Source organism: Malus domestica, chromosome 12 (assembly GCF_042453785.1).
Source record: "Malus domestica chromosome 12, GDT2T_hap1".
NCBI lineage: Eukaryota > Viridiplantae > Streptophyta > Magnoliopsida > Rosales > Rosaceae > Malus > Malus domestica.
The window spans coordinates 30,608,023-30,636,018 of record NC_091672.1 but is presented as its reverse complement, the minus strand read 5'-3'; the positions used below and the strand labels follow the sequence as shown (position 1 = coordinate 30,636,018).

The 27,996-nt window shown below is 37.6% G+C and overlaps 4 protein-coding genes across 5 annotated transcripts; 2 read left to right on the top strand and 2 right to left on the bottom strand.

Moving 5' to 3' along the window:
* Positions 1-8,162: 8,162 nt before the first annotated feature.
* Positions 8,163-12,460, top strand: LOC103451392 (peroxisome biogenesis protein 12-like). The gene is given in 8 exon segments (XM_070809516.1): positions 8,163-8,316; positions 8,463-8,817; positions 9,225-9,474; positions 9,878-9,987; positions 10,227-10,301; positions 10,784-10,953; positions 11,133-11,761; positions 11,935-12,460. Coding segments are annotated over 5 exon segments (798 nt in total). The 5' UTR covers positions 8,163-8,316; positions 8,463-8,511; the 3' UTR covers positions 10,841-10,953; positions 11,133-11,761; positions 11,935-12,460.
* Positions 12,461-14,345: 1,885 nt separating this feature from the next.
* On the bottom strand, positions 14,346-16,194 carry LOC103451076 (uncharacterized). The gene is made up of 4 exons (XM_008390507.4): positions 15,938-16,194; positions 15,739-15,842; positions 14,610-15,615; positions 14,346-14,495 (listed from the first exon to the last, which is right to left on the bottom strand). Exons 1-4 carry the CDS (start codon positions 16,019-16,021, stop codon positions 14,430-14,432), a joined length of 1,260 nt encoding a protein of 419 aa, XP_008388729.2. The 5' UTR covers positions 16,022-16,194; the 3' UTR covers positions 14,346-14,429.
* A 2,065-nt stretch (positions 16,195-18,259) lies between these two features.
* Positions 18,260-22,291, top strand: LOC103451078 (uncharacterized). 2 transcript variants are annotated; one of them, XM_008390510.4, is made up of 9 exons: positions 18,260-18,502; positions 18,800-19,141; positions 19,780-20,174; positions 20,356-20,605; positions 20,740-20,905; positions 21,018-21,120; positions 21,228-21,356; positions 21,515-21,730; positions 21,818-22,291. In XM_008390510.4, the coding sequence occupies exons 2-9, from the start codon at positions 18,907-18,909 to the stop codon at positions 22,094-22,096; spliced, it is 1,773 nt and encodes a 590-aa protein (XP_008388732.2). In that variant the 5' UTR covers positions 18,260-18,502; positions 18,800-18,906; the 3' UTR covers positions 22,097-22,291. The 2 variants fall into 2 exon arrangements, with proteins under 2 accessions (XP_008388732.2, XP_028946003.1); XM_029090170.2 differs by having other exon boundaries at positions 18,361-18,502; positions 19,792-20,174.
* LOC103451077 (uncharacterized) lies at positions 22,234-26,441 on the bottom strand. The gene is made up of 4 exons (XM_008390509.4): positions 25,954-26,441; positions 25,308-25,415; positions 23,462-25,183; positions 22,234-23,079 (listed from the first exon to the last, which is right to left on the bottom strand). Exons 3-4 carry the CDS (start codon positions 25,109-25,111, stop codon positions 22,696-22,698), a joined length of 2,034 nt encoding a protein of 677 aa, XP_008388731.2. The 5' UTR covers positions 25,112-25,183; positions 25,308-25,415; positions 25,954-26,441; the 3' UTR covers positions 22,234-22,695.
* Positions 26,442-27,996: the final 1,555 nt, after the last annotated feature.

The following is a 27,996-nucleotide window of genomic DNA, read 5'->3' as shown; positions in this document are numbered from 1 at the left end:
TCATTTTTTCTTACTTCTGTGATGATTTATTAAAACTAAAACCTCTCAAGTCAATTTTTTTTCTTTGTTTTTCTTGAATCAAGATAAAAAAGTTGTAGTTCTATCATAAAACTAAATTATATGAAAAGTAGTCCAACTACTTATTATAAGTCTATGTAAGATCCATTCTACCGTCAATGTATGATTCATTCTCAACACAGATGCTCAAGTATATTTTCAAGTCAAACATGTCAACAACACAAACGGAGTGACATGGAGCACAAGTAGCCATTGTGTTTCACATGTGGGACAACCTGCTCTGAAACCATATAAAAATTGAGGTTCCACTATAATGTGAAAATGATTGAAAAACATTAAGATATTGGAGGAAACTATTTGATTGATACCAAACAGGGGATTTTTGGGTCGACGTTATAGTAGAAAGCAAGGTGCGTATGTTGAAAAGTAGAGGTTGGTGGTCTGTGAATATATCATTTTCACGATAATTCTAAATGTTGATTTTGATGTCACAAACACTCTCGTCGGAGGCCACTTCCAAACTAAAGGTGTAGTCAAGTTCTTGGATACGAAATCTCTAGTAAACCCCTTGAAGAAAGTTGGGGTTTCACCATAAAACCAATTGACAATATGAGGAGTAACCCAACCTCATATACAAACACACCATCCAAAAGAGAGAAACTCTCTATTGCTCCTCCTCCTCTTTCTCTCTCCTATGCGATCCCGATCGGCCCAAATATTTGGAAACCCTAATTTTTGAACTTGCACATGGTTCAAAACACTTTTCGCTCAGAAATTTTGATCACTCTATTTTATTATTTCGATTTTGCCCTTGTTATCTCGTCGTTGATAAAAAAACTCAACAATTTGTTTTATTGTGGAACCTCAACTTCCTTCACTCTTAGACTACAAAGTAAGTGAAGAGATAAGAAAGGATAAATAAGAAAGGTTCGGAAAATTATTACTTTTGCCAAATGTTATATATAAAAATGTTGGGTAAAGTACAAAAAACTACTTCAACTATTGGTGTCACGACACTTTCATACCTCATCTTTTTAAAATGACAATGTTATACCTCATCTTACGAATTTGTGTCAATGTCATACATCCGTCAAATTTTCTGTTAATTTTTATGTTAAATGCTGACGTGGCTAGATAGGGGGCCACTCTCTCTCCCCCATCTCTCGCCTCTCTCTCTTTTCTGCATCCCCAAAACTTCTTCCCACCCGACCTCCCAACCCATTCGCACCCGTCCGCCCAACCTTCCTCCACCACCTTATCTCTCTCTCGCCTTTCTCTATTCTCTCTCTCTCTGGACACCCACCTGTATCCTTCAAACCCTTCCTACCCGTCCCCCCCCCCCAACCTTCCTCCCCCTCACCCTTTCTGCCCCTCGCTCCGTCTTCCCCAAACTCAAAACCAGAACCACCTAACCCAGTTCCCACCCCATCTAAACTCAAAACTAGAACCACCCAACCCAGATCCCACCCCGCTCCAAACTCAAAACTAAAACCACCCAACCCAGATCCCACCCCGCTTCCGTCTTATCTGTCTTCCCCGAACGGTTTGGACCACACTTAGATCCGACAATCTGTCGACCCGGTGTACACTGTCCCATCGTTCGACACTGCCAATGCATTCATGGCATCCTCATGCACCTTGATCGACTCGACGTAGCGGAGATCCGAATGCATTGGCTAAGCAAAGGTGGGTGTCCAGAGAGAGAGAGAAGAGAGAGAGAAGAGAGATGCAGGTGGGTGTCCAGAGAGAGAGAGAAGAGAGAAGGTGGTGGATGAGGGTTGGGGGGACGGGTGGGAAGGGGTCGGGGTCGGGGTCTGGGTCGGGTGGGAAGGGGTTTTGGGGATGCAGAGAAGAGAGAGATGGGGAGAGAGAGAGATGAGAGAGAGATTTAATTAAAAAAATTAATTTTTTAATTTTTAATTATTAAAATATTATATTTTAATCCAATTGGATTAGTGAGTGGCCCCTATCTAGCCACGTCAACACTTAACAGAAAAATTAACGGAAGTATGACATTGACACAAATTCGTAAGATGAGGTATGACATTGTCATTTTAAACATATGAGATATGAAAGTGTCGTGACACTAATAGTTGAGGTAGTTTTTTGTACTTTACCCAAAAATGTTTTTTTAACGGTTTTTCAAACTCTTGCAATGTTAAACTGCTTTCAAACATACATTTCTCTTTCCCTCCAAATCCTATGTCTGTGTTATAGTATGAAATATACATCTTATTTCCTTATAATTCTCTTGTCGGAAAAAAGAAATTCACTATGTGTGTTATGTTTTTAGACATCCATTCGTAAAAGAATCTAGCATTTGAATTATGAATGAATGATTCTATTTTATTTTATTTTTGTGCCAGGATCATGCGAGAAAGTTTCAACTCTGATTGAAGAAACAAATATTCTAGACATGAAAGGGTACGTATTTTTCCTTCACCCAAAATATTGAAGAATATGCATCTCACTCTTTTATTTTCTTTCTATTTATCTTCTCTAGTTTGACATGCTACGTTATCAGTTTTCATGTATTTTCTTCATCCGCGAAAAAGTTTCATTTATTAAGCAATTGAACTTTGAATGTTAAATCGTTATGAGGCGATCTGTTTACTTGTGGGTCCAAATTCTATCATATTTGAAAACTAGTAGTTTCCAACTTTCCATTCAGTTCTAGTTGCTTGTTAGTTGTTACAGTTTGCCATTCGTTAAATGGTCCTTAGAACTTTATTTTTTTCGAGAATTGCATTTTCAATCTCATTGTTGGAACTAAGATGGTTCGTCACCTATCTATCTAAGGTCTACGCTGTTAAGTTGAAATCAGGCCGAAAGTTTTACGTGTACCTCTTGCAGGAGCATGGGTATTAACGAAGCATTCCAGTCTCTTTACTTACATGTCTCAGAAACGTGAAATGTGACATACCACACAACTAAAATAGTTGAAAAGAATGGAACTAGATCCCCTCCGGACCCAAAGGAACTGAGCCCAATGATCAAATGATCCGAACCATTGAAAATTGATCAAACGGCTACAAACAGGGGCCCTCTAAAAGTGATAATAATTGTAGTTTTTGGATCAAATTTCAATGATCTAGATCATTTGATAAGTATGCTCAGTTCCTTTGGGCCCGAAGGGGATCCGGTTCTAAAAAGAATAACCACATTAGAAGAATTAACGAATCTCATCTTTTTTTATGGACAAATTAACGAATCTCCTAACTTGCATGAAAAATAAAATAAAGTAAATACGTATAAACAGGGCAAGTGGTAAAGTGAGACGCTAAAGACTTAAGTTCTAACATGCAGACATAATAATTACCGCTCGCCACCATTAAATAAGTTAGAGAAGTGTAGATTCATGTCTCCAAATCAACTTCATCCAATTTACGAGACATTTTTCAGTATGTGGGATTACAATCTAGTATATTAAGTATCATAATACAATTAATTGATTTTTTCCTTCAAGTTTTCAATTAATTATATTATTGTACTTGATATACTGATCCCGTATTCCCGACACGCTGAAAAATCTCTCTAATTTTAGGTAACCTTCATTCTCTTGATTGCTTAGTCCAAGCTCCACTTTCAAGATTCTGAAAATATTAGTCAGCCTCACCCTCATCTTCGGCTTGGATTGTCTGCCCTCTCCATCACATACCATTCACATGCCCTCCTATATTATGTGATCACGGTTAAGTCACGTCAACATTTTATATTGATTTTTTATATAAATAATAAGACAAAAAGTAATGGAAATATAAAATGTTGATGTGGTTTAACCGTGACCACATAAATAGGAGGACAACAGAAGAGTATGAAATGAGAAGGGCAAACAATCCAAGTCGCCCATCTTCATACAAAAAGTACGTGATTGTAAATTTGATAATAAATTCAGTTATATAAACTCGCATGCAAAAAGTATACCTTGTTAGGGATGAGGATCCTCTCTGGATCCTCTTGTGAGGATTTATGAATAAATTCATCTTAGTTATTCATTGTACATCGTACATCCAGTTTTCGTTAGGTACCGATTGTGTTCAATTTTAAATAAAAATTCAAAATAATTTTTGACCGCATGATAACTAGTAAACGGATATAATAAACTGATACTTATGGTCCTCACAAAAAACATCCAGATAGAATCGTGTTCCCCCTTGTTAGAGCACAATTAGTATGACACATCACGAGACCTCATTTGAATTTATTATCAATTTGCACAAACTTAAGAATTTAAATGCGTCTCATTTTTCATTACTTCTGTGGTGATTTATTAAAACTAATTAATAATATGTGATTCATTGCAACACGACTGCTCATGTATAATAATAAAAACGGAGTGATATAGAGCACGCGTAGCTGTTGGTGGCCAATGGATGGATATATCATTCTCACGGTAATTCTGAATGTTATTTTCATGTCATGAACGCTCTCGTCGGAGGCCACCTCCAAACTAAAGGTGTAGTCAAGTTCTTGGATATGAAATCTCCTGTAAACCCTTAGGCTACGAAGTAAGTATGGAGAGAAGAAAGGATAAATAAGGAAGACACTAAACATTATTGCTTTTGGGAGGATAGTTGAGTAACCTGAAGAGTCTTGTTCTATCAGCCAACAAAGGGCTCAGAAATCATAAAAATCCACTGAAAACTCTAGGCAAATTATATCTTACGAATCTAAGAAATGTTCATAACGAATAACTACTTAGAAAACTGAATTATAATTCTTAAATAAGATAAGTTTAGAAAAATATCTTATACAAGATTAAAAATTGATTTTAATCTCTAAATTCTATTTAATGTCAACATATATATTCAATATCTCTCTTTTTTATTTATAAATTTATGGTGTTCATAAATTAAATTTTATGAAATATAATAAATTTTAATTCTCATTATGGTAAGTATCTTATATAAGAAGTTTTTTTTTTGTAGAGATTTTTTGGTACACTTATGTTTTTGCATATTTTTTATGTGCCATTAATTTAGGGTTCATTTGGATGTGCTTTTAAAATGACTAAAAACGTTTTTGGTGAAAATGTTTTTGAAACTAATTCTTAGTAAAAATCCAATTGAATTCTGAAAAGCAGTTTAAGTGCTTCTTGGAATAAGCACATATTTGGTGCTTCTTCCAAAAAACACTTAAAGTGCTTTTGGAATCCAAAATCAATTCCACCGAAAGAATTTCTAGTAATTTTAAAAGTACTTCCAAACGAGTCATTATTACAATATATTGAGGTACCGACATTTCGGTACACTAGTTTAGTATAATATATTTTGGTACCGACATTTCGGTACACTAGTTTAGTATCATATATTTAGGTACGGAATTTTCGGTACACTTATGTTTTTACATATTTTCTTATATTCTACTTCATTACAATATATTTAGGTATGAACATTTTGGTACACTAATTTAGTAAAATATATCATGATACATTTAGGTACACGAATTAGAGAAAGTTAAACAAAATTAATGAATTAAAATGTGTATAATAATAAATTTAAAATTTAATGTAATGACATTAAATAAGATGTAACATCCCACATTGACCAACAGAGAGAGGGTGATGTGCCTTATATGTACATGCCCACCTCCATATAGCACAAAACATTTTGAAAACTCATTGGTTTCAGATTCAATCGGAACTCTGAAGTTAAACAAGTTCGAGCGAGAGCAATCCTAGGATGGATGATCAACTGGGAAGTTATCGTCTGAGTTCTCATAAACAAAACCGTGATGGCGTGGTCGGGACCCAAAGCGGACAATATTGTGCTACGACGAGGCTGATTTGGGATATGACATAAGATATCTATTAAATATTAAAAACAAAATAATAATATGAAATTGAATTAAATACATATTAAAGGACTAAAATCAATATTCAATCTAACACTAGATTTTTATTAAAATTTAATCTTCTTCAAAGATTAAAGTTCAAAAACCCCACAGCTAATATGTACAAGGTCGAATTAGTTGGTAAACATGTTCATGAGAGAGTTTTGGATCCCGATATCATAAAACACAAAGTTTGATTACTCTATCCATAAATTTCTAATGTACGCACTTAGAAGAAATAAAAATAAACAAAAATTAAAAGAAAGTAGACCTTTTTTTATTCTTTCCCAAAATGTTAAAATAGAAATTTTGATTATTAATGATGTCAATTCACCCTGTTGCCACTCTTCCCTAGCAAACAAATTATTTAACCCATTAATGTCATTGATCTACTAAAAAATATTTGATTAATTAATTAATTCCAATCCTTTTTTACATTTTTTTGCTTGCCTTATTACAAACAACATTCGTACTCTAAGGGTGCGTTTGTTGAACCGGACTATCTCGGACTGGACTAGCTGCATGGACTAAGTTGGATTGGCTTAGACTAGACTAAGCTGGACTAACTTAATGAAGCGTTTAATGCAGTGTCGGACTAATTTATGGACTAAAATTATTTTAGAGCCCAAAATATTTTTTTAATCTATATGAATTAATATTTTATTATTACTTATAATTTCAAGAATCATCTCGTGTATACCTCCTTTGTTCTCTCCGCCCACTTCATCCCTCCTCCGCCTCATCTTCTTTCTATACCTCCATTTTTCTCTCCGCCCACTGCATCCCTCCCATCTGCCTCTTTTCTCCTTCATTTTCTCTGTACCAATGTCTCCATCCCCTTCTTTTCTTCTCCCATTTCACCTCTGTACCACTGTCCCCTCTCTTCTCCCTTTGTATTTATTTTGTTTCGCCTCAAAGGAAACGCCTGGTGCGGGAGCTGAAGCAGCAGAGTAGCGGAGATCGTTCATGGATCCTAAGTCCTTCAAGCGGAGATCAGGTGTTATTTCGTGAAGCAAAAAGGGGAAATCTGGGTTGTGGGTTCGTCGCGAAGCAAATTAGGGATTGGGTTCGCAAGATGATGGAGATCAGTGAGAAAGTAGGATTTTGGTGACTAGGTTTGCGGGATGATGGAGATAGGCAAGAAAGAAAGATTTTGATGACTGGTGAGACGTTGGTAGTGAAGACGGGATTAGCAATCCCCTAGTTTGTAGAGGTTCTCGCTAAGAACAGCTAGCGAAGGACTTAGTAGGCACGAGTCCGACTTAGTCCCATTAAACTTAATCCCTTTCCGCACCAAACATGGACTTATAAGCCAGTCCAATCCAGTGAATCCTAAGGAAGCCAAACAAACGCATCCTAAGTGACTAATTAATCATCTTCACTTGTAAGTAAGAGGATTTAAGTTCGATTCTTGTAAAAAATGAGTCTGAATTAAATTATTGCTAACCTATTGTGAGGATAAGTCCATCTCATCTCCCTTAATGTAGATAATATTGTTTGTTAAAAAAAAGTGACAAATTAAGAACACGAAGATGATTTGAACACATAACACAATTAAAAAACTATTATACTTGATGTACAGAGCTGTGTTACCAATATTTTTTTTTGTTAGAATGAGTGTTAAAATAAGGGAGTTTTAACGAAAAGTCCACGGTACTGTTCACTTTAACGAAAAACCACATTTTTACATTAAAAAGTTAAACCTGGTACTATTCACTCTACATTTTATTTTGTTCTTATTATTAAAACTCAAAATTTTTAAGGTTTTTTCTTAGGTTTCTTTAAAATAAAGGAGGAAAAATCTCCTGCCCACGCAAGTTTTGCTCATAGGTTGTGCAACTTTTTCCCTAAGAGCAACTCCAGCGGATGCTGGTTGCTCGGGCGACAGGGGAGGAGAAAGGGCCTGAGGGCCGGTGGGAGCAGCTCCAGCTGGGGAAGGGCCCGACTGAGGGTGGGAGGCCGAGCGAAGGGGGGGGGTGGGAAGTCGACGGGCCTGGCCCGAGGGCTTTGTAATATTTTTTTTTTTGTGTCAGAGAGACAGAGACAGAGAGAGAGGTTTTTTATTATTTAAACAAACAAAAAAATTATTATTTTAATTGCTTATTGACATGAGGAGGATTCCAAGGGTGGAGATGTAAATGACAATTATTGTTTATTAATGGTAGTTACTATTCATTTATGGCAGTTACCGTTTAATAGGGTGAATTGAATAGTGAATTGCCAGGAATGGCTAATAGGTTGAATTGTTCTGAGAGAGAAAAAAAGATAAATTGATGATTAAATGGCGTTGGAACTGTCAAAATTCCAGGAAAAGCAAAGTGTTTATACTCAGTTCCTCCTCCTCTGCAGCAAAAGAAGATGTTGTTTCAGGTGGGAGGCCAAGGGACTCGCCCCACCTTCTTCGAGATGGCGGCGGCTCAGCAGCTCCCCGTCAGTCTCCGCGCCGCCCTGACCTATTCCGTCGGCGTAAGTTCATTTCCTTCCTTTCACTGAACTTCGATTGATTGTTCCTCTCTGGGTTTTGGTGGGATGCTGCAAAGATTCGATCTTTTAATCTTCTGTTAATTAAATTTAGTTAAGTTAATGTCGAATTAATTTTTACAAAACCACAGGTATTAGCTTTACGAAGACCCTTCTTCCACAGGGTTCTGGACTACTAGGATGAGTTCTTCTCCTTGCTCATGCTCGTCCTCGAAACTCATAGCCTACGAACTACAGGCACGTTTTCGGAACTCCGACTCTTCAATCGATCAGTGGCTGCTCTCTTCTGTTCTGTTGTCACTTTGTTCAGGAATTGATTTTGTTTCCTGGGTTCTGTTTGTTTTTTCTGCTGATGCTTCGTTTTCTGAATCGCTGTACGGGTTGAGAAGGAGGGCCGTGAAGATAAAAGCTTGACTGAACCCGGCTGATGAAATTTAGCATTCTGGCTTAAAGAAGCGCCAGAGACTTCTTTCGGTTTTGTTTTTGGTACTGCCTCTCCTCCTGCTCATTCTGTTTATCAATTTGATAGAACAGTTATTTATTTATTTTTTCGCACAAATGTTTGATGAAATAGTTCTAGGAACGTTTCTGAAGTACTGGAGCAATTGGTTTTTAGACATGTGGTCGCTTATCGTTTGTAGGAACGACAATCTTAGGTCTGCAGTAGTTGTGAGTTTTTTGTATCTTTTCTGAGGGGCAATAGATTTACTGCTCAAAAGGAAAGCAAATGTTTTAGATTGTTGGACATGTGAGATTATTTTAGAAGTTTCCGTTTCGAACTTCATTCATCAGAAATCATCCAATTTTTTTCAACATAGTGCTATGTCGGTTTCTTTTTACTTTCACCTCTAGCTATATGAAGGAGAAATGATTTCTGAACCAATATGTATCAGGTTGTGTTGCCTTATTTTAAGTCAAAATTGCATTCAATTTACAATAGAGAAAGGGAAGCCCGAGTTCAAGCAAGTTTATGGGGACACGTTGATGAAAGATTTGATGATGCTGACACATTTGATAGAGGAGAGGATGCTGTTGTTTCACGGGGAACTTCAGATATGGCAGTATCAGTTAGGACCCGTTTAACAAAAAAGATCCAGAAATTTATAGGTGCTTGCTACCCATTGCTGCATGCTGGTTGTGAAGGTATGTGCATCTTTCTACATGGGCAATATTTGTAAAAGAATGACTTTCGAATTTGTGAGGATACATATGCCATTCATAAAACAATAGTAGAAACTGATGCAAGTTACTTAATTTGTGTAATTATTTGAATCTATAATCAGAATATTAGTACTTGCAGGCATTTTCTTATACAATAGGTCATGTTGACGTGGTTGTTAACCTTTAATGTAATGGAAGATATGTATCTACAGTCCCCTTGATGTGTAGTGTTCCGTGTAGTTTTTTCAATGTGTGATATATTACATCTTCTAAGTGAATCCATATGGTGATGAGTGTTGAGAAGTACTATATATCCTTTATCCGTGTTAACTTTAACCGTACCTCTGAGTAGATAATACATTCTAACCTAGAACTGATGATGCAGGATTCTCATTCGCTTATCAGATGTTATACTTGTTGGATGCACCTGGATTCCATTCCTTAGGATTACATGTGCTTGGGATTCATGTCTGTCGAGCTACAGGGCAAGAGCTGGTATATTGTGGCAAAGTTTTCTTTTGGATCCCTTGTATTTATCGTATTTATCTTTTTTATATTTTAAGGGCATTTAGTCAGGGGGTTCTGTGTTACTTTATACTTTTATAAGGTGAATGTTACATTTAAGAGAGTGATAGAAGGACTTTCGATAGTTAACCTGGTCATGAGTCATGATATTTTTTTTTTCTGTGCATATAATTCAGTAGTTGAATTACAATTTTTTGGTGTCAAGGTAGATGGATACGTCTTCTAGAATGTCAAAAACAAGAATCCGTGAACGTGAGAGACTTCGTGGCCCTCCATGGTTGAAGGTATAATTTCATCTGGTTAGTTTGATTTTTAGTCATATTAATTTGAAACTTGGAAACATAAGCTATTAATTTGCCTTACATATACAAGTAGTCTGCTATGTAAATTGGTTTGTTTAGTGACACTCCACGAGAAAGAAAGGAATCTATATAAAATTATGAAGGAGTTCTGTTTTGGATTGACTTGGGTTGTTGTTTCCCTTTTCTTGTGGACGGAGAAGCAAGTGATGACGAAAATGTGTTCGAGGAAGAACAGGTGGTGGCGCGCGGTGTACAGGAGAGTTTTTGTTTGACTTGTTAGGAGCGAGAGCAGAGGCTGGAGATAGACAAAAATTCTCAAAATTCAAACTCATAAAATAAGTGGGTTTGCGAGTATTACCATCACTTGAGTATGGTCAACAAATATTGCAATAATGGGGCTCTGTTTTGTCTCTCTCCAGAAAAAGGTGTTTCTCTAACATAAGACCCATTTTGATTGATAACAGGCCAAGGCGGTAAAAGCTAGACACGTGGCGGTTACCGGTACGGAACGGTCCAAATAAATCTTGCAATTAACCCACTAAACTCTATAGTGAAAGTTATTTGCATGAAGAAAGCTTGAAGCTTGCGCCATAGCTGATATCGTAGTGCAGCAAAACTGAAGGCCACAACCCAGGTTGGTTCAACATCTCACCTCCTCTAGCTAAGGGATTTTTTTTTTCCTGAAAAAATTGGAAATGTACCTTCCCTGATCGCCATGGCACATTAGGGTTTTATCGTTTTTCTTTCTCCATTTTCGTGCAGCGTCTGTATTGCAGAAGTTAGGGTTTCTATTTCTATTTTGTTTTGTTGCAGAGACGCCAACTATGAATGAACCGGAGTTGAAGCAGAGGAATCTGTTCCTGCAGTGGAAGCATCTCTTGGACCACATTGACTCGCTACAGACCCGGTTCAAAGAGCTCCATGACCGCTTTTACTCGGAGCGGAGCTCGAGAAGGGGTTGGAGTCCAAAGTTCTGAACTTTCACTCGGAAATGGAGGCCAAAGTTTGGAACTTTCTCTTGGAAATGGAGTCCAAAGTTGGAACTTTCACTCATAAATGGAGTCCAAATCTCGGGAGTTATTTGAAATCGAGATATTGGTTAAAGAGAATAGAAGGGAGGTTATTGGTAAGGAGAAATGGTTATTGGAAACTAAGGAATTTTTTAGGGGGAAGGACCCTCCCAAAATCAGTCTGGATATACATGGAACGACTATCATAGTTGCTATCATGATAAACACAGTGTACATGGCCTCTGACTCACGAACAACAGCAAGTCTTAATGACACAGAAACAATGACATGTCATGAAACCAAAAAGGTTCGGCTAATACTCAAAGACCCACATGTTCTAGTGGCTCTTGCCGGTGACCTTGGGCATGCGGTTGAAGTCATTGATGAGCTCGAACTGGAAGCTCAACTTCCAGGTCATTTCACAATAGAAAGGTTCGTTGACCGTGCCCGTAGATTTATCGTTGGAAAAAAATCATGGAAATATTTTGAGATTTTCATTTGTGTTGCTGGAAAAGTGAGTTTTAATTTAATTTTCCTGTTTAATGCATAACTCACTTTCAAAGTTTCAATAAGGATATTATCTTATAATATTTGTTAATATTCAGGGACGTTATATGATATTCTATCCTGAAATCCAACATCTTAAGGACTGCTGAAACCGTGTTTGTCGTTGTCCATGGACATCTGAAATGACATGTTTCAGGATGGACAAATGACTGTTTAGTATGGGTTCTGAGATCGGATTGCAATGCATTTGTTATTAGAACAAATACCATAGAAGGGGAACGGAATTGGGTTATGATCATATCCTCAGCAGCTTTATCATCGGACTGCGCAGAAAACAAGTTATGTTTCAAGCCTTATTTGAAGCTGGTATACAAGGTGGTGGTAGCACTGGTCCACCCTCTAGGGTTAATACGATAATCAACGGACAAGTTGATTATCAACAACTTAATTTCATCCCTCTGTACCAATGATATTGGGATCAGAGAGCAGAGCGAGAAGGGATACAATATGTTTGTCATGTATCCAACTATTTTAGAAGGCTTCAACCGTGGACATGTTATATATAAAGATTCGCTGTGAGTATTTATTGTTAATCATTTATGTGAACGGTATTCTTTTAATGTTTCTTTTGATGCTTCTTTTAATGCCCACGGATGCCGTTCCTTTAATGCAGGATGCGCTTCGATAAAGTGATGAATAGAGGATTTCGGTTACCATTATCAAGGTTGATACTGGACCTTATGTGTTAACAACTTATAAAGTTTTCGATGAATAATTATGACGAGAAACCTTATGCCTTACAAGCTTTGAAGAGTTCAATTCTCAAAACTTTTAGAGGAAGAAAAAGTTGAGATCTTATGAGTTGGTTGTCAATTTAGGTACAGAGGTTTGGAAAAAAGATTTAGATGCCTGTCATTGCAACAAACAATGGATGGGGTAATACGTGCAACAATCTTTATTGGAAAGCCTTTTTTGCAATTTTTTAGTGCTTTGGAGGAAGTCTATGACTTCAATAGTGAAGAGCCCCCCACGCATGTCTATATTGGCTTGAGAGAGATGTTGTATGACTCTTGGGCAATGTACTCACCGCAAAAGTTATACAACATCTCTCTCAAGCCACTATAGACATGCGTGGGAGGCTCTTCACTATTAAAGTCATAGACTTCCTCCAAATCACTAAAAAATTGCAAAGAAGGCTTTCCAATAAAGATTGTTGCACGTATTACCCCATCCATTGTTTGTTGTAATGATGGGCATCTAAATTTTTTTTCCAAACCTCTACCTAAATTGGCAACCAACTCATAATATCTCAATTTTTTTCCTCTAAAAGTTCTGAGAGTTGAACTCTATAAAGCTTGTAGGGCATAAAGTTTCTCGTCATAATTATTCATCGAAAACTTTATAAATTGTAACACATAAGGTCCAGTATCATCCTTGATAGTGGCTAACCGAAATCCCCTATTCATCACTTTATCGAAGCGCATCCTGCATTGAAGGAACGACATTGTCGTTCGCATAATTGATTAACAATAAATACTCACGGCGAATCTTTATATATAACATGTTCACGGTTGAAGCCTTCCAAATAGTTGGACGCATGACAAACAGATTGTATCCCTTATCGCTCTGCTCTTTGATCCCACTGTGTCCTTGGTACAGAGGGATGAAATTCAGTTGATGATAATCAACTTGTCCGTTGATTATCATAACAACCCTGAAGGGTGGACCAGTGCTACCACCAGCTTCAAAAAAGGCTTGAAACATATCTTCTTATGTGTGCGGTCCGATGATAAAGCTGCCGAGGATATGACCAGAACCCAATTTCATTCCCCTTATATGGTATTTGTTCTAAAAAAAATGCATTGCAGTCCGACCCCCAAAACCCATACTAAACAGTCCATCCTGAAACATGCCATTTCAGATGTCCATGGACAACGACAAACACGGTTTCGACAGTCCTTAAGATGTTGGATTTCTGGATAGAATATCATATAACGTCCATGAATATTAACAAATATTATAAGAAACTATCATTATTGAAACTTTGAAAGTGAGTTTTGGATTAAACAAGAAAATTAAATTAAAACTCACTTTTCCAATGAAAATCTCAAAATATTTCCATGATTTTTTTTCGACAATAAATCTACGGGCACGGTCAACGAACATTTCTATTGTGAAATGATCCGGAAGTTGAGCTCATCAATGACTTCAACCACATGCTCAAGGTCACCAGCAAGAGCCACTAGAACAGGTGGTTCTTTGAGTATTAGCTGGGATGCTAGGGTAGCGTTGACTGGCAAAACAAATAAATATTGTATCGTGGGGAAACCGTAGGTAGTCTGGGAAATGAAAGGAGGAATGTTCTATCTTGATTATTTGTTGTTTTACTGTATCCTACATCCTTTACCAAGAAAGAAGAATTCCTCTTTCGGGTTTTCGCCATTAACGAGTTAATTTCTGTCCGTTTATCAGTTGAAATTTGCAGTATGTAATTAGTTAAACACTAAACTAAGATAATGCAAGAAAAATTTATGTGAAAAATAGTAGAATTACATAAAATCTGGCAGACAACCTTCAAAATTACATGAATATATCACATTTCCAAAGCTCTCTCCAATTTTGCCTTAAATGGAGTGGACTTCCATTCCACTTTCTGATCCTGCACAATCAAACCGCATTTCATCAAGGTTCGAATCCCCTTCCCGTAATTTAGAGTAGTTTAGTAAATTATCGAGTGGATGAAAGGAAATATCAGTTCGAGCAAATCTCTTACCTGTCTATGTTGCCCTGTTGATTTTGGCCTTCCTCTGCAAGAAGAGCCTGAGTCCGAATCCATGGCCTGTCCGGTGCGACTCCAGTAGCTCCCAACAGTACCAATGATCGGCATTTCCTCGGGACTCGGGCTTCGTAACCCTTTTTTCGGTGTAGAAGAAGCCGACAACTGCTTTAGCTCTTCAGTTGTCCAAGCTCCCAGAATTGGCCTATCTTCACGGCTTCCGGGTGACTTAAACTCGTTCCCCACAGAATTATTAGTACTTGCATTTGACTGTGGTGTGGTCTCAGACTCAACCAGCCAGCTCGAAAGGCTCGTGTCTACGCAAGAAGACGACTTTGTCCTCGGCCTTGCGGAGAGTTTTGGCAGCTTCGAAGCAGGCTCCGGACTAAAGTGTAATTTCAAATCCTGCTCCTCCACCTCCATGTTTATGTTCTCCTTCTCTTGGTGCTGCTGTTTTGAAGCTTCTGTTGGAGTTGACTTTCCGGTGACCTCCTCCTTCCATTGAGCAAGATTTTCAATGGGGTTCGATACCGCCTGCAGGTGAAATCTCTGTCTCCTGTAATCTATTCTGCCATTTTGATGATTTGGCATTCGACTATTCACCTCCTTCTCATCTGTTCCAGCATCATCACAAACTTCTTGTTTTCGAGAATCAATTGATAGCGAAAACAAGGACTCGGAAGACTCTTCTTCAACAAAGATTTGCTTGCTACTTTCAAACACATCAGCATTAGCACAATCATCATCTTCATCCTCACTGTTTTCGCAATTTTTGTGTCGATGATTCAACGGATGAGTTGATGGTGATACCATACTTGATACAATCAAATCCGGTTCGAACCCTTTTCGCGCTTCCTCTTCATTCTCCATCTCATCATAAATTTCCACCAGTACATTGGAGACTTCTTCCTTGGTGGGTGTTTCTTCATCATTTGCCTCGACATTCAAATCAAATGTGACTTTCTTTTTGTCACCATTCTTTGATTGTTCTTCAATCTCCTCTCTAAATACACATTAATGAACAAATATAAATTATAAACAACATAAAACCCGTAAATCCAACGGAGAAGATTCTCTGGAAAACCAAACAAAATCAAGATCCAAGCTTTGACAATGGATTTCTTACACTGATTCTTTGCTGGGTTTAATGGCTTCTATAAATTCTTCTAGCTTTGTGGGTTCAGCTTCAGCAGGTTGGATTTGAACAGCTTCTTCAGCAACTTCAATGCTCTGTGGAAAATTAATCTCAGATGGGTAAAGATCTAAAGTAACAAAATGGAAATGGCAGTAAAAATCACAGGAAAGAAGAAACTTTGTGGGCTTACTTGGTGTTTAAAGGGGTTTACAGTGACTGATTTTTTGAGCTTTCGGCGCTTACAAGTAGAGAAGCACTTTGGAAAGCACCCCATGAATGATTGTCGACTTTTACAGCTGACTTCTTTCGGATGCCTTTTGCTTCGGAAAGAGAGAGAGAGAGAGAGAGAGAGAGAGAGAGAGAGAGAGAGAGAGAGAGAGGACTGAGGACGCAACGGTCAAGAGCGTTTGAAGACGAAGAATCCGAAAGCTTGAAAATATGACCGTTGAGATTTTGTCTTTGGGCTTCTTTCTTAAGGAAAGTTGGTTTGGGTGGGCTGGGAAGGAGAGAGAGAATTTACTAAAATGATTGTGACCCGGCCCAAGACATTGGTAAATGGAAAAGTATTGTAGCTATCTAGAGTTAAGTATCCTTAGGATGAGTAATTAGGCTATGCTATATAATGGACATCCATAATAATTCGATATAAAATCCGTCGTTTACGAAAATTGAATTGATTTTTTTTGTTTACAAATAAAGATGAATACAGTCAAATCGTAATAATAACTAGACTTTGACCATTTAAAAAAAAAAGTATATTTGAAAATTGTTTTGGATGGTCACAATAAGTTAACTATTTATTGTAGGTGGCTCTCTAACACATTGGTGGAGAGGAATGTTGCCCTTATACCATGTCATGGGTTCAAACTTCGTCAGTTTCCTAATCTAACAAATCTATCTTTTGACAGAAGAAAAAAAAACCTATTTATTAATTTTTAACATAAAAACCTAAGATTGAGGTGCAATCACTATTAAATCCTCTCCAAAAATAGAAACAAAACATGGATAATTTCCTGGTTAAAAATTTTGAGAGAACGTGTGACACCATATTGTAAGCAGAAGTGGGCTGAAATGCCTTGAGCTTTTTTAGATCCCATTAAGGATTATCCCTACCTTCGAATATGAAAAGTCTAACTTTTTTTTTAGTACATCAATATTTTTACACTAAGGGTAGGGGAAGTTAGGCTAAGTTGCACAATAGGTAGCCTAATTTGGTATCGAGTTCTCTATCCACAAGATTCGAACCTAAAACATTTCACTTCCAAGTGAAGATAGATGAATATTAACAAACCGTAGTACTGAATGACAAGTCTAACTTTCTTTTTAATCGAACAATTATCTTAGTGGACCCAAATAAGACATCAAAATTGAACCTTACAAAGCATTACCAAACAAAATCACAAAATAAAGTTAAAAAACGTGTATCACTGTGACAAGTGACAAGGAAAGTAGAGTAGAAATATCCCTAATATAACACCCGTAACCAATAAAATCTTAGTTTCCGAAAACGGATATTCACAAAATGTTGTTGTCTTCAATCTTTCTCTCCAATAATTTCATGAAATGATCCCTTCACAATAAACGCACTCAACCCTATGATTAATTAGTTGAATAAATTGAAACCCGTCTAGCATTTCTTAATCTATTTCTTTAATCTACATTTAGCACACAACGACATGTATTGTCTTTCACAAATGAAATTAAATTCTAACAAATAAATAATAAAATACAAAAGAAAAGGACGTAAAAGATGAATTTTCAGCTATATATTATCATCTAGAAGGTGATAATTATGTGCATATATAAGTTAAAAGCTCTGTCACTAGTTACATACGGTTAATTTAGTGATATTTTCTATATTATAGATCATTTTTAGAGGAGATGTAAAAACGTCAATTATGACTATAAGAAATTAAGTTGTTCTCGAAAGAGATGTCATATATGACGTGGTATTTGAGCTATTTGATTTCTTGTTTTCTAGCTCTTTTTTTTTAGAGCAAACAAAAATGAAGTCAAATGTTTTTAATTTAACTTTTTAATGCATGAGTCCCATTAACAAGCAATACGATGAAAACTTATATCAATTTTAGTTATTTTTAATAGTAATCGATGTATTGGGCCCAATATATTAATAAAGTAAATATTTAACATATTTATTGAAAAGAAATAAGATTTAACTCTATATTTAATTGGCCACATCACCAATCAAATACAATTTTGACATATTATATTTGCTTTAAGTGTGTGGTCTCAAGCTTAGCTTTCATAAATATCATTCCGATATTAGTTATGATTAACTATTGCGTAGCTGCCTGAATTTCTGTTTTCTGAATATTGTTGAGATCAATAGTTCGACTCTCCATCCATTATTATGTCATAAGGACATCACTCGTCTAATAATGTTTACGGTGTGTTCAAGGGATAAACCACTTGTCTAATTAAAATCTTCCACGTAGTAAATTAATAACAAGAAAGTATCTTTCTTTATTTTTGAGCCAAAGTATCTTTCAACGGATTTGATAACTGAACTAGAAGTTTAGTCAAGAACTAGAAAGAAAGAAAAAAAAGCAGCATAAAAAGTGAAGGGGTTTGGTATTTGATCAACTGGGTTCCTGCCATGTGTCAACTCTTCCGAGCATACCCTCTCTGCACCATCATCAACTGCACAAAAATCTTAACAAGATCGAGTGGATGGATGTCTGCGGTTGTTCGGAGAGGATGATGTGTCTGTTTCCTTCTCGAGTAACCCCACCTGGTCAGCTCCCCCACCATTGCCACACAGTCCTCCCTCCCTCTCTCTCTCTCTCTCTCTCTCTCTCTCTCTTTCTCTCTGAAAGTTTCTGTCTTCTCTTGGCTTTGCTGAGATACCCTTTGGATTTCTGGTGGTAATATTTATCTAGCAAAACCCACCAAACCTTTAAGTTGATAGAAATAGATGGTTGAGATTTGACAATTTTTGTGATTTATGAAAATCTCATACACAAAACTAGAACGTTCTTATTTGTTTTAAAGAAAAGATAATTAAAAGTTAAATTGCTTCATGTGATTGCAGTAATGAGAGTTAGTTGGCACCACAAGAATTTCTGGTGAAAAAAAGGGCTTCAGATTTTCTATTAGTTTCTTTGATCCTTGGAGGTGAAGAAAAAATAAATAACAAAAATGGAGCCATTAAATCAGAAGTCAGTGGAGAGAGCTGTTTCACAGAAGGCTTTGCAAATGGGGAGTTCATTTCCATGTCAAGTTTGTGTGGTGGGTTTTCTGTGTGGAGTTTGCCTCACTTCTCTGTTTCTTGCTGCTCTCACTTCCTTTGGTACTTTTGAGTTTGGAGGCTTTTCGTTTTCGGCGATTTCTGAAGGTGCTTCAGCGGGGAATTCAAGCTCAGAGTTGTTCATCAGTGAGTCAAGTTTCCTCATAAACTCTTCAATTTCTTGGTCATTTCTGCTTTTTAATTTACCTTTGAGATGTATAATTTGCCAACATTAATGAGTTTTGGTGTTTTTAATTCGAGCGATATTCTAATTTAATCTAAATTGTGATGAATATATTTTAACTTGGGTGCACAAGTCATTCGAGCAATCTTTTAATTTAATCTAAACTACGAGGAGGATATTTGAACTTGAGTGTAGACAGAGAGCACGTTGCTCAATCCAACTTGGCTTCATCTAGGTCCGTGTGAGTTTGGGAAGTTCATATAGTTGTTAATGAGGTCTAATTAATTAAAATAGGGTGGAAAATCAGGGTGAGAAGGCAGGGAAGTGAATAATTGAAAGGTGTATTCAAGCTACTTTAGAATAATTTCTTCTCCATGAACACATTTCTTATGTGACCCTGGAGGTTAGTTCCAAACACAATGTCAGATTTCAGTCACTTAACAAGTAATGGCAGCTTCGTAACTTAGAGGCTGAATCGAGGTGGGTGCGCGCTCGTCTAGATATAAAGAACAATGCTTTCGATCAATGGCATCCGTTAAGTAGTTTAACGACGAATTAGAACGATTTGCAAGAGACTAATTTTATGGTTTTGAATTTAAAGATGTGGTTACAGGCACAAACTGCAGCTCAAGAAGGCAAATCAGAACCGCGAAAAAAGTTAATTCGCTGAGAAGTGAAGAAATGATCAATGACGAGAGGGTCTCATTACTCTATTCAGCTTGGAGTGCTTTACTAAGTGAATCAGATTCCGAAGAAAGTGACAACTTGCAGAGACTTGGAGTAAGCAGATCCGGCGTGCCAAATGCTCCTCATTTGGAAAACTGCAAGTTGAAAACACAAGTAAACGAGCGCCTTGATAAGCATGCGGAGAACGAGAAATATCCTCCTTGGACGAGTTGGAAGGGATTGTTGGACATGTACCCTGCAGCTGCAACTAATGAGCAGTCGAGATACTTTAGGCATCAAGATATATCCGAAGGTGGTTATGCTCCCTGGGTACGTGTCTAGGTCTTGAAATCCCATAACTATTTATCACTGTAGAACAAGAATTTGGAAAGATTAGTATATAAGTCAATGCAATGTTGCATATATACATATGCATTTAATCGTTTGTTAGTTCGTGAGGTAAGAAGATATTGTGTTTTGCAATTGTTCACTAATAAGCAAGCTTCGGCAGATTACAGGGTCCGATGAAGAAAACTATCCCTTGACGCGGAAAGTGCAACGAGACATATGGATGCATCAGCATCCTTTGAACTGCAGCGATCCTAGAGTAAAATTTCTTGTTGCTGACTGGGAAAGATTACCAGGATTTGGCATGGGAGCGCAGATCACGGGAATGTGTGGGCTCTTAGCCGTTGCAATCAACGAAAGCAGGGTCCTCGTAACCAACTACTACAATCGAGCTGACCATGATGATTGTAAAGGTGAATATCACATCTCATCTCAATGTTGTTGACCATTTTCATACTTATATAACTTTGTATACAGGAGTTCGAAACATCAAAATAGACTTTCGTTCTTAGAACCAAGTGTGGATGATAAGTTCCATGTGTTACAGGTTCGTCCCGGTCCAGTTGGTCTTGCTACTTCTTTCCAGAAACATCCCTACAATGTCGAAATCGTGCTTTTGAGCTTATGGGAAGTGAAGAAGCCTGGAAAAAAGGCACCGTTACAACGAAAGAAAGTTATAATACAAAGCAAATATGGTCTGGACCTACACCCAAGTAATTATTTGCATCTCTAACCATTCGTTCAGTTCTTCTGCTAGTAACTAGCAGCATATGTTTTTTCTGTTTTTCTGTTCTTCTCATGTCGCTTGTCAAACATTTAATGCAGAACATGGGGCGATCCGTGGAGTCATATGCAACCAACGACAGAAATAAATGGGAGTTTGGTTGCTTATCATCGGAAAATGAATCTGAGATGGTGGAGAGCACAGGTAGTCTATATGGATCTTCTGTAAATGTATTAATATCTTTGCTTCCAAGTACGCTATATTCATGAAAGAAAAGAAGGTTTGATCGTAAATTGTTAACGTTATGCCAGGCAGTACGATACTTGATGAGATTTCAAACCGAGTACACATGCGGCTTATTGAATGTTGCTCGCCATACTGCATTCGGAAAGGAAGCTGCCCGTATGGTCGTCAGAAGTTTCGACGGAAAATGGCCTGAGGTTTGTTACTTTTATCCCTTCTGCAACACAACGGCTTCTGAGTGTAATGAGGTCTCGATTTGTAGATTTTGGAACACACCGAATTAGTAGTACTTTACACAGATTATGCAAATCGAATCTTCTCAAACGATAATGCTTTATAACGTGTTTTGTTGCAGGATGTTACAATCCACGAAAGGTCTGATATCGAAGAATTTGTTTGGTCGAGTCACAAGCCGTGGATGCCTAGGCCGCTACTCAGCATGCATGTAAGAATGGGAGACAAAGCGTGCGAAATGACGGTAGTGGAATTCGAAGAATACATGGTTCTTGCTGGCCGCATTAGAAAGCGCTTCCCGCAGCTTAAGAGCGTTTGGCTCTCCACCGAAATGCAGGTTTAGTTTTCTGGCATTAACATCATATCTCCGAATAGATTTAGGAGCGAAGGATCGTGTTTAAACCTAACGTTAGCAATCTTCCAGGAAGTCATCGACAAATCGCAAAGTTACAGTCACTGGGAGTTCTACTACACGAACGTGACACGCCAAGTTGGGAACTCGTCAATGGCCGCTTACGAAACGAGTCTTGGAAGGGAGACGAGCACGAACTATCCAATTGTTAACTTCTTGATGGCAAGTGAAGCTGACTTTTTCATTGGAGCATTGGGTTCAAGTTGGTGCTACCTTATAGACGGAATGAGAAACACCGGAGGGAAAGTTATGGCCGGATATTTGAGCGTCAACAAGGACCGATTCTGGTAGAAAATTCGTGTAAACTACCAGCAATGCAGATAGATGTGTAAATCATTAGCTCAACAACTGTGTTGTCTGTATATCATAAGGCCGGCAGCCCCTCCTACGACTACACCCCCCTCTCCCGTCTTATCAATTGGTGTATATTCCAAAGAGATGTATGTACTTTCTATTGAATCTTTAGAAAGTAAGCATTTTCATACATTATTTAGCACAAACCATACAGAACTGAAACAGATGATGGTCTTGGCCACAATGACAAGCACAAGAAAATACCAACCACAGAAAAAAAAAAACTTGAAAATCGATAAGAAAACAACTTGGATACAAAGATTGATGTGAACTCGAAATTAGAACAAGAGATACTATCAGAAAAAGGAGAGTCGGTTCCTCTCCGATTTCACAGCACATAGCAATACAATATTGAAGAAGATGCATATATTCTTCTTCTAAATCAACAATTAAGAGCCCAAAACGTATCAGGTAAGACTTTCGGGATAGAATCCAAAGTGAAGAATAAAAGTCAGGAGCACACAAGAAAGGGCTGTACCTCATTTTTATCCCACGAAATCCCTCTTAGAGGTAGCGTAGCAGTAATTGATGCAAAACTATTCTTCGACATTCTCGCTTGCCTGATGTCCTGCATCACCGGGCTTGGCTGTTGCATGTCTCCTGTGTTTCTTGCTCTTGGCTTTCTTGGCTTTCATGCGGCGTTTTTTCTCATTGGCATCAACCCAGGTATAGTCCGATGGTATGAGGAAAGGGTCAATCTCATCCTTATACCGGTGGCTATCACTGTCACTTGATTGCCCACCACGACTTCCTCTCACCCACGACATCCATGACGAGGATCCTTCTGAGTCCTTTGACTTTGAATCCTGAAAATGTGCAGGACTGGAGAGAGGGGTTGAGAACTCCTCCGCTGGCTGAAGCTCCTCAAATTTGGTAAATGTTACAAGAACTCGTATTGTTGGGACAATCGGAATAGCAACCTGTGGTAGGGAATGCAACATTACAAAGGGTAAACCTAAAAAGTACAGGATGTCAATCTTTTAGATAAAACTGAACGGTGAGAACCAAAAACACACACATACAAATTTTGAAAAAACAAGATTCTAAAAAGAACCCTCCCCAATCACTGAGAGATTTCACCCAGAATATATTTAATTACCAAATATCAAGAATATTATTTGGCAGAAATTCAAGGATTTGAGGCAAATAAGTTGAATTTTGTTTATGAAATATATATTTCAATCAGGTGACATAATATAGTAACTGGATAGCCAGACCAAATCAATATCAAAATTGCATAAACAATCAAACAGTGGAAAACATATTGAAAAATAGTCGATCAAGGTAGAACTTTCGTATTACCTTGACAGGAAAAGTGCCAGGGGGCAATTTAGTAGTCAAAAGCTCCCTGAGTCTCCTTATAGCCTTGACCTTGTTTGCTAAGATGTCTAGTAAAGGAAGAAGCTCATCTGTTTTTAACGGGAAATCTGGCGTCAACCACAAGACAGGTCTCAAACCCTTTTTGTACTCACTCTCATGCTTAGAATCAGTCGACCCTTTCTTCTTTTTCTTCTTACTGCTTTTATCTTTTCCCTTTTTCGCATCTGCAATATCGTCTTTAGGAAATTCAGATGACGGTTTTTGATGATCAAGTGACTTCTGGTTCCCACCTTCTGGGGCCAACTTCGAGAACTTCTTCAAAAGCTTTGGATCTTCGGAATCATCGTTTCCCTTTGAATTTTTCTTGTTCCAACCAAACCAACCCTTCTTGTCCTTAACAACACCGTTGGATTCAAAGTTCTCATACAAGCCTACTGAACCCTTTTCATGACAGTCAGAGTCTCCATTGTCCTCGTCCTCACAAGCGCCATCTGAGTTCCCCACAAGAAATGCAGAATCCAACTGCCTTTTTTCTTCAGCAGTCAATACATCGTCATATTCATCATTATCACCACCATTTGCCACCTTTTCTTCGTCGCCCACTGCAAAGAGTTCCTCGTCAGTCATAGCACCTGGAACCCTCCTTGACTTCACACTCACCATCACGTGAAGCATATCATAAACTTTGGCTTTCCAATTTCCAACCATCTCAGTCCTCTCCTGTCGCCTCCAATTCAAATGGGGGATAAGCTCAGCCTGAGTAACATCAATGCCGGGCCTAAACATATTCGTCTGTGACATTAAGGCCACTTCATGGGCAACTTCAGCTTCAGTTGGTTGGGCACCAGCTCCTTCCAAAGCATTTGTGATTTCTTTCTCCTTATGTGCAAGAACAATCAAAGAACCGGGTGCCAAATTCACATTACCATCCTCTGAAGAGTACCCCTCTCCAAGAAACAGAAATGTTTGATCAGACCTTTGAATGCGAAACCCATCAAAACCAGCAAGGGTCATGTCAGCTCGGAGATTAGAACCGCGCTTCCAAATTCGGTAAGTATCTGATGGAGCAATTCGACCAATAAACGGGATGACTGAGCTCTCAAAATGAAAAGTTATCTCCATATAAAAATCACGAATCCGGGACGTAGAGGCAACAATACGGGGAAGTCTACGACACCATTTGGCCCAAGCAAGGGGCTGGTAGTGCCGTGCAATAATCATAGCAATTGCTTCCTCTCTAGTGCAGACAGCTTCTTGGAGAGCACTCCAACCATTCTCATTTTGAAGACTCCAATCAGCACCAGCCGCCATCAAAATCTCTGCGGAGCTTGGGTCCCGGAGACGCACAGCTAGATGAAGAGGAGTCTCACGACCAGGAACATCTCGGCGATCAATGACAGCAGATACAGCATCAGCTCGGAGCTCAGCCTCAAGAGATTCATCTTCGGTGCTTACTTCACTGGCCTTGGCAAGCCGAGGGAGGGTAGAAATAATACGCTTGAGAGTGGCATAGTCACGGCATGCAACCGCCAAATGAGCTGGACTGTGGGAATATTTGGAAATATCTTCCACTGATTCTACAGATTTAACTGTTCTCTCATTTCCTAAGCTATTGCTGCTTTCACTCTTCATTTTCGGAACTCAAATTCAAAATAATTGTGCTCAAATCTTCAAGTTCACCATTCCAAGAACAACAAACCAGGCCTAGGGTTTCACGCCAACAAAATCTACCAAATTAGGATTTTTGTTTTACCAGTGTTTTAACTCCATGAATTCCCAATCCCGAAACTTCAATAAAAATCAAATCAGACTACGTTTTTTAACTCACCATTGCTAAAGCTTTAAGCATTTTCGCAGCTCAATCTACGAATCCAAGCTATACCAGTTGATCTTGAGGTCCATCATAGCACATAAAAGCTACCAGAAAGCCTCAAATCTGTATAACAAACAAATGATAAAACTTTTTAGCTCAAACCATCACAGAATAACAAGCAAGCCTTTGTACAAATGAAGCAAAAATTTATCATCTATGCCCCAATAACCGAAATTCAAAATCACAACTTTCGGATAGCTAACTTAATTGTATCTACGTTCTCACAAATACCAAAACCTAAAAAAGTCCCAAAATTTCAATTCCATTTGTTTCATTTTCTTTCACTCCCTCAACTTTCCGAGCAACCAAACAGAAAGTAACTTTCTTTCTCCTTTCCCTCTCTAAAAGATAGAGCAAGCAGCCTCAAATCTGTAAACCCAAATTCAAAATCACAACTTTCAAATACCTAACTTAATTATCCACATTTTCCAGCATACCCACCTAAAAAAAGACCCAGAATTTCAATTCCATCTCTCCCATTTTCTTTCACTCCTCTCAACTTTCCCACCAACCAAATAGAAAACAACTCTCTCTCTCTCTCTCTCTCTCTCTCTCTCTCTCTCTCTCTCTCAGAAACAGAAACAAGAAAGGAAGAAAATACCTGAGAGAAAACACAAGAAATCGATTGGGTTTCCAAGCCAAGCAAAGCTCTTTCTCCTTACCCTCTGCTAAGCTCTTTCTCCTTTCCAAGTCAAGCTAAGCTCTTTCTTCACCCTTTGTGGGCTCCAAAATTGAGCTGCAGAAGGGGAGAGAGAGAGATGAAGGAGAGAGAGAAAAGAGATGGAGGGTTAATCGGACGGCTGGTGTGGGATTTCAGATGTGGGATCTAACAGTCAGGATCATATTATTATCCCTTCTTCTTGTTCTCGGTTCAGGTGTATTATTAGCTTTGAAAGTTCAACTCGGTGCAGAGAGGATGTGACCCAACTCGGTCCCTGACTCAGTCCCCCACCTCAGAATTCAGATCTCTCTCTCTCTGTCTCTCTGTATTTCCAGGTTGAGTCTCTTCACTTTTGCTTTTTCTCTCTGTCACAGTTTTAGAGCGCCATTAAATAACTGCCTCCCCTTTTGCAGTAAATCACTTTCCTTGCCATTCTTGGTGAATTTCTTCTTTATATTTTAATTATTACGATTTTACCATGTTATTATATGTGGTTAGGTAAGTTTAAGGTAACACTTTTAAGTCGAGGTGTGCTGTCCAACATCCCTTGTTAATTTAAGTATTTTAAACTTCTTTAATTCAGTCGATCCCACTGCAGTAAATTAAAATAGTGTTAAAAGTAAAAAGAGATGTGCTATCATTGCGAGCTTGTTTGGAAGTGTTTTTTAAATGACAAAAACGTTTATTTTTTTAACAAACGATATTATCTATAATAAGGGGATGAAGAAGTGGGGTAAGCCTCACAATATGCAAGAAATAACGTGGTTCATATTTGTTTTTTATGAGAATTGAACCTAAAATCTCTTACTTACAAGTGAAGATGAATATTACTAGAATATAGTACTAAGTGGCGACTAAAAACGTTTTTGGTGAAAATATTTTGAAATCAATCTTTAATTAAAATGTAAGTGAATTTTGAATCACTTAAAAACTTCGTGCAAGAAACAAATAGCTGATGCTTCCCGTAAGAAGCACTTCTATTCCTAATATATATATATATATATATATATATATATATATATATATATATATATATATATATATATATATATATATTATTCTTGTATTGTAATATGAGATAAGGTACAACGTTTTTATGTGGTTTGTTTTGGTACTACAAAATGATGGATGGTTTGATTATAACCCAAGGATAATGAAAAAACAATTTAGACCTCTCAATCATAACCAATTATCTTACATTTTATATCAAATCATGTAATCAACACATTAAGGATACATAAGGTATCCTCATGTAGACTAATTCTCGTTACAATATAGCTCCAATAACACATGTGCACAACCTCAGATTTTACGATACGCCAAAGTATAGTTGGTGGTCTCAGAGGTTGAGTCTGTAGGAGTTCAAACTCAGGCTGGAGTTTTCAAACCTTTGCTCACTTTTCTTGGGTTTGCAATCAACACATTGAATGGTTGTGATTATTTGTTTTCTAAGGAAAGTCATATTTTATTTATTACAAGCGATATTTCTATCACAAAAATAAATAAAAAATTTATTTTATTTTATTTATAAGTAGTAATTGTACTGTAAGCTAGACTAAGAAGTATTTTTACTGCAAGTAGCCCTTTAACATAGTAGTGGAAAAATGTTGAACCCTTATATGACTGCGTGGATTCAAACTCCGTCTCTGACTAATCTAACAAAATCTATTGTTTGACCAAAAAAAAAAATCAAAATGCACGGAGATGAAGAAGAAAATACTATCCACTAGAACAATCTACTACTTACTTAATGAGTGGTTTTGGCTGCAAAAATTAATAAAACAAGAATTAATAGGCCAAGAAATAAGGGACTTGTTTTATTATCTTCCACACCTATGTACACTAGAACGTATAAAAGATATTTTAAAATTTTGGAAGATTTTATATAATTCTATACTCATTTAAGTTTTTGGCTCTTAAAAGGACCACCGACGGTTTGCTATGTTATAGTTGCCATCTTAGTTATTTTCAAGAGATTGCATC

What these genes read in the sequence shown, in the direction of transcription:
- LOC103451076 (XM_008390507.4), bottom strand. Translation starts at nt 16,021, where the DNA reads ATGGGGTGCTTTCCAAAGTGCTTCTCTACTTGTAAGCGCCGAAAGCTC. An exon ending in AAACCCAGCAAAGAATCAGT is followed by an intron (nt 15,616 to 15,738) that starts GTAAGAAATCCA and finishes ATGTGTATTTAG; the next exon opens with AGAGGAGATTGAAGAACAAT. An exon ending in CAACAGGGCAACATAGACAG is followed by an intron (nt 14,496 to 14,609) that starts GTAAGAGATTTG and finishes TTGATTGTGCAG; the next exon opens with GATCAGAAAGTGGAATGGAA.
- LOC103451078 (XM_008390510.4), top strand. Translation starts at nt 18,907, where the DNA reads ATGGAGCCATTAAATCAGAAGTCAGTGGAGAGAGCTGTTTCACAGAAG. An exon ending in AAGGTGGTTATGCTCCCTGG is followed by an intron (nt 20,175 to 20,355) that starts GTACGTGTCTAG and finishes AAGCTTCGGCAG; the next exon opens with ATTACAGGGTCCGATGAAGA. An exon ending in TGACCATGATGATTGTAAAG is followed by an intron (nt 20,606 to 20,739) that starts GTGAATATCACA and finishes CATGTGTTACAG; the next exon opens with GTTCGTCCCGGTCCAGTTGG.
- LOC103451077 (XM_008390509.4), bottom strand. Translation starts at nt 25,111, where the DNA reads ATGAAGAGTGAAAGCAGCAATAGCTTAGGAAATGAGAGAACAGTTAAA. An exon ending in CTGGCACTTTTCCTGTCAAG is followed by an intron (nt 23,080 to 23,461) that starts GTAATACGAAAG and finishes TCCCTACCACAG; the next exon opens with GTTGCTATTCCGATTGTCCC.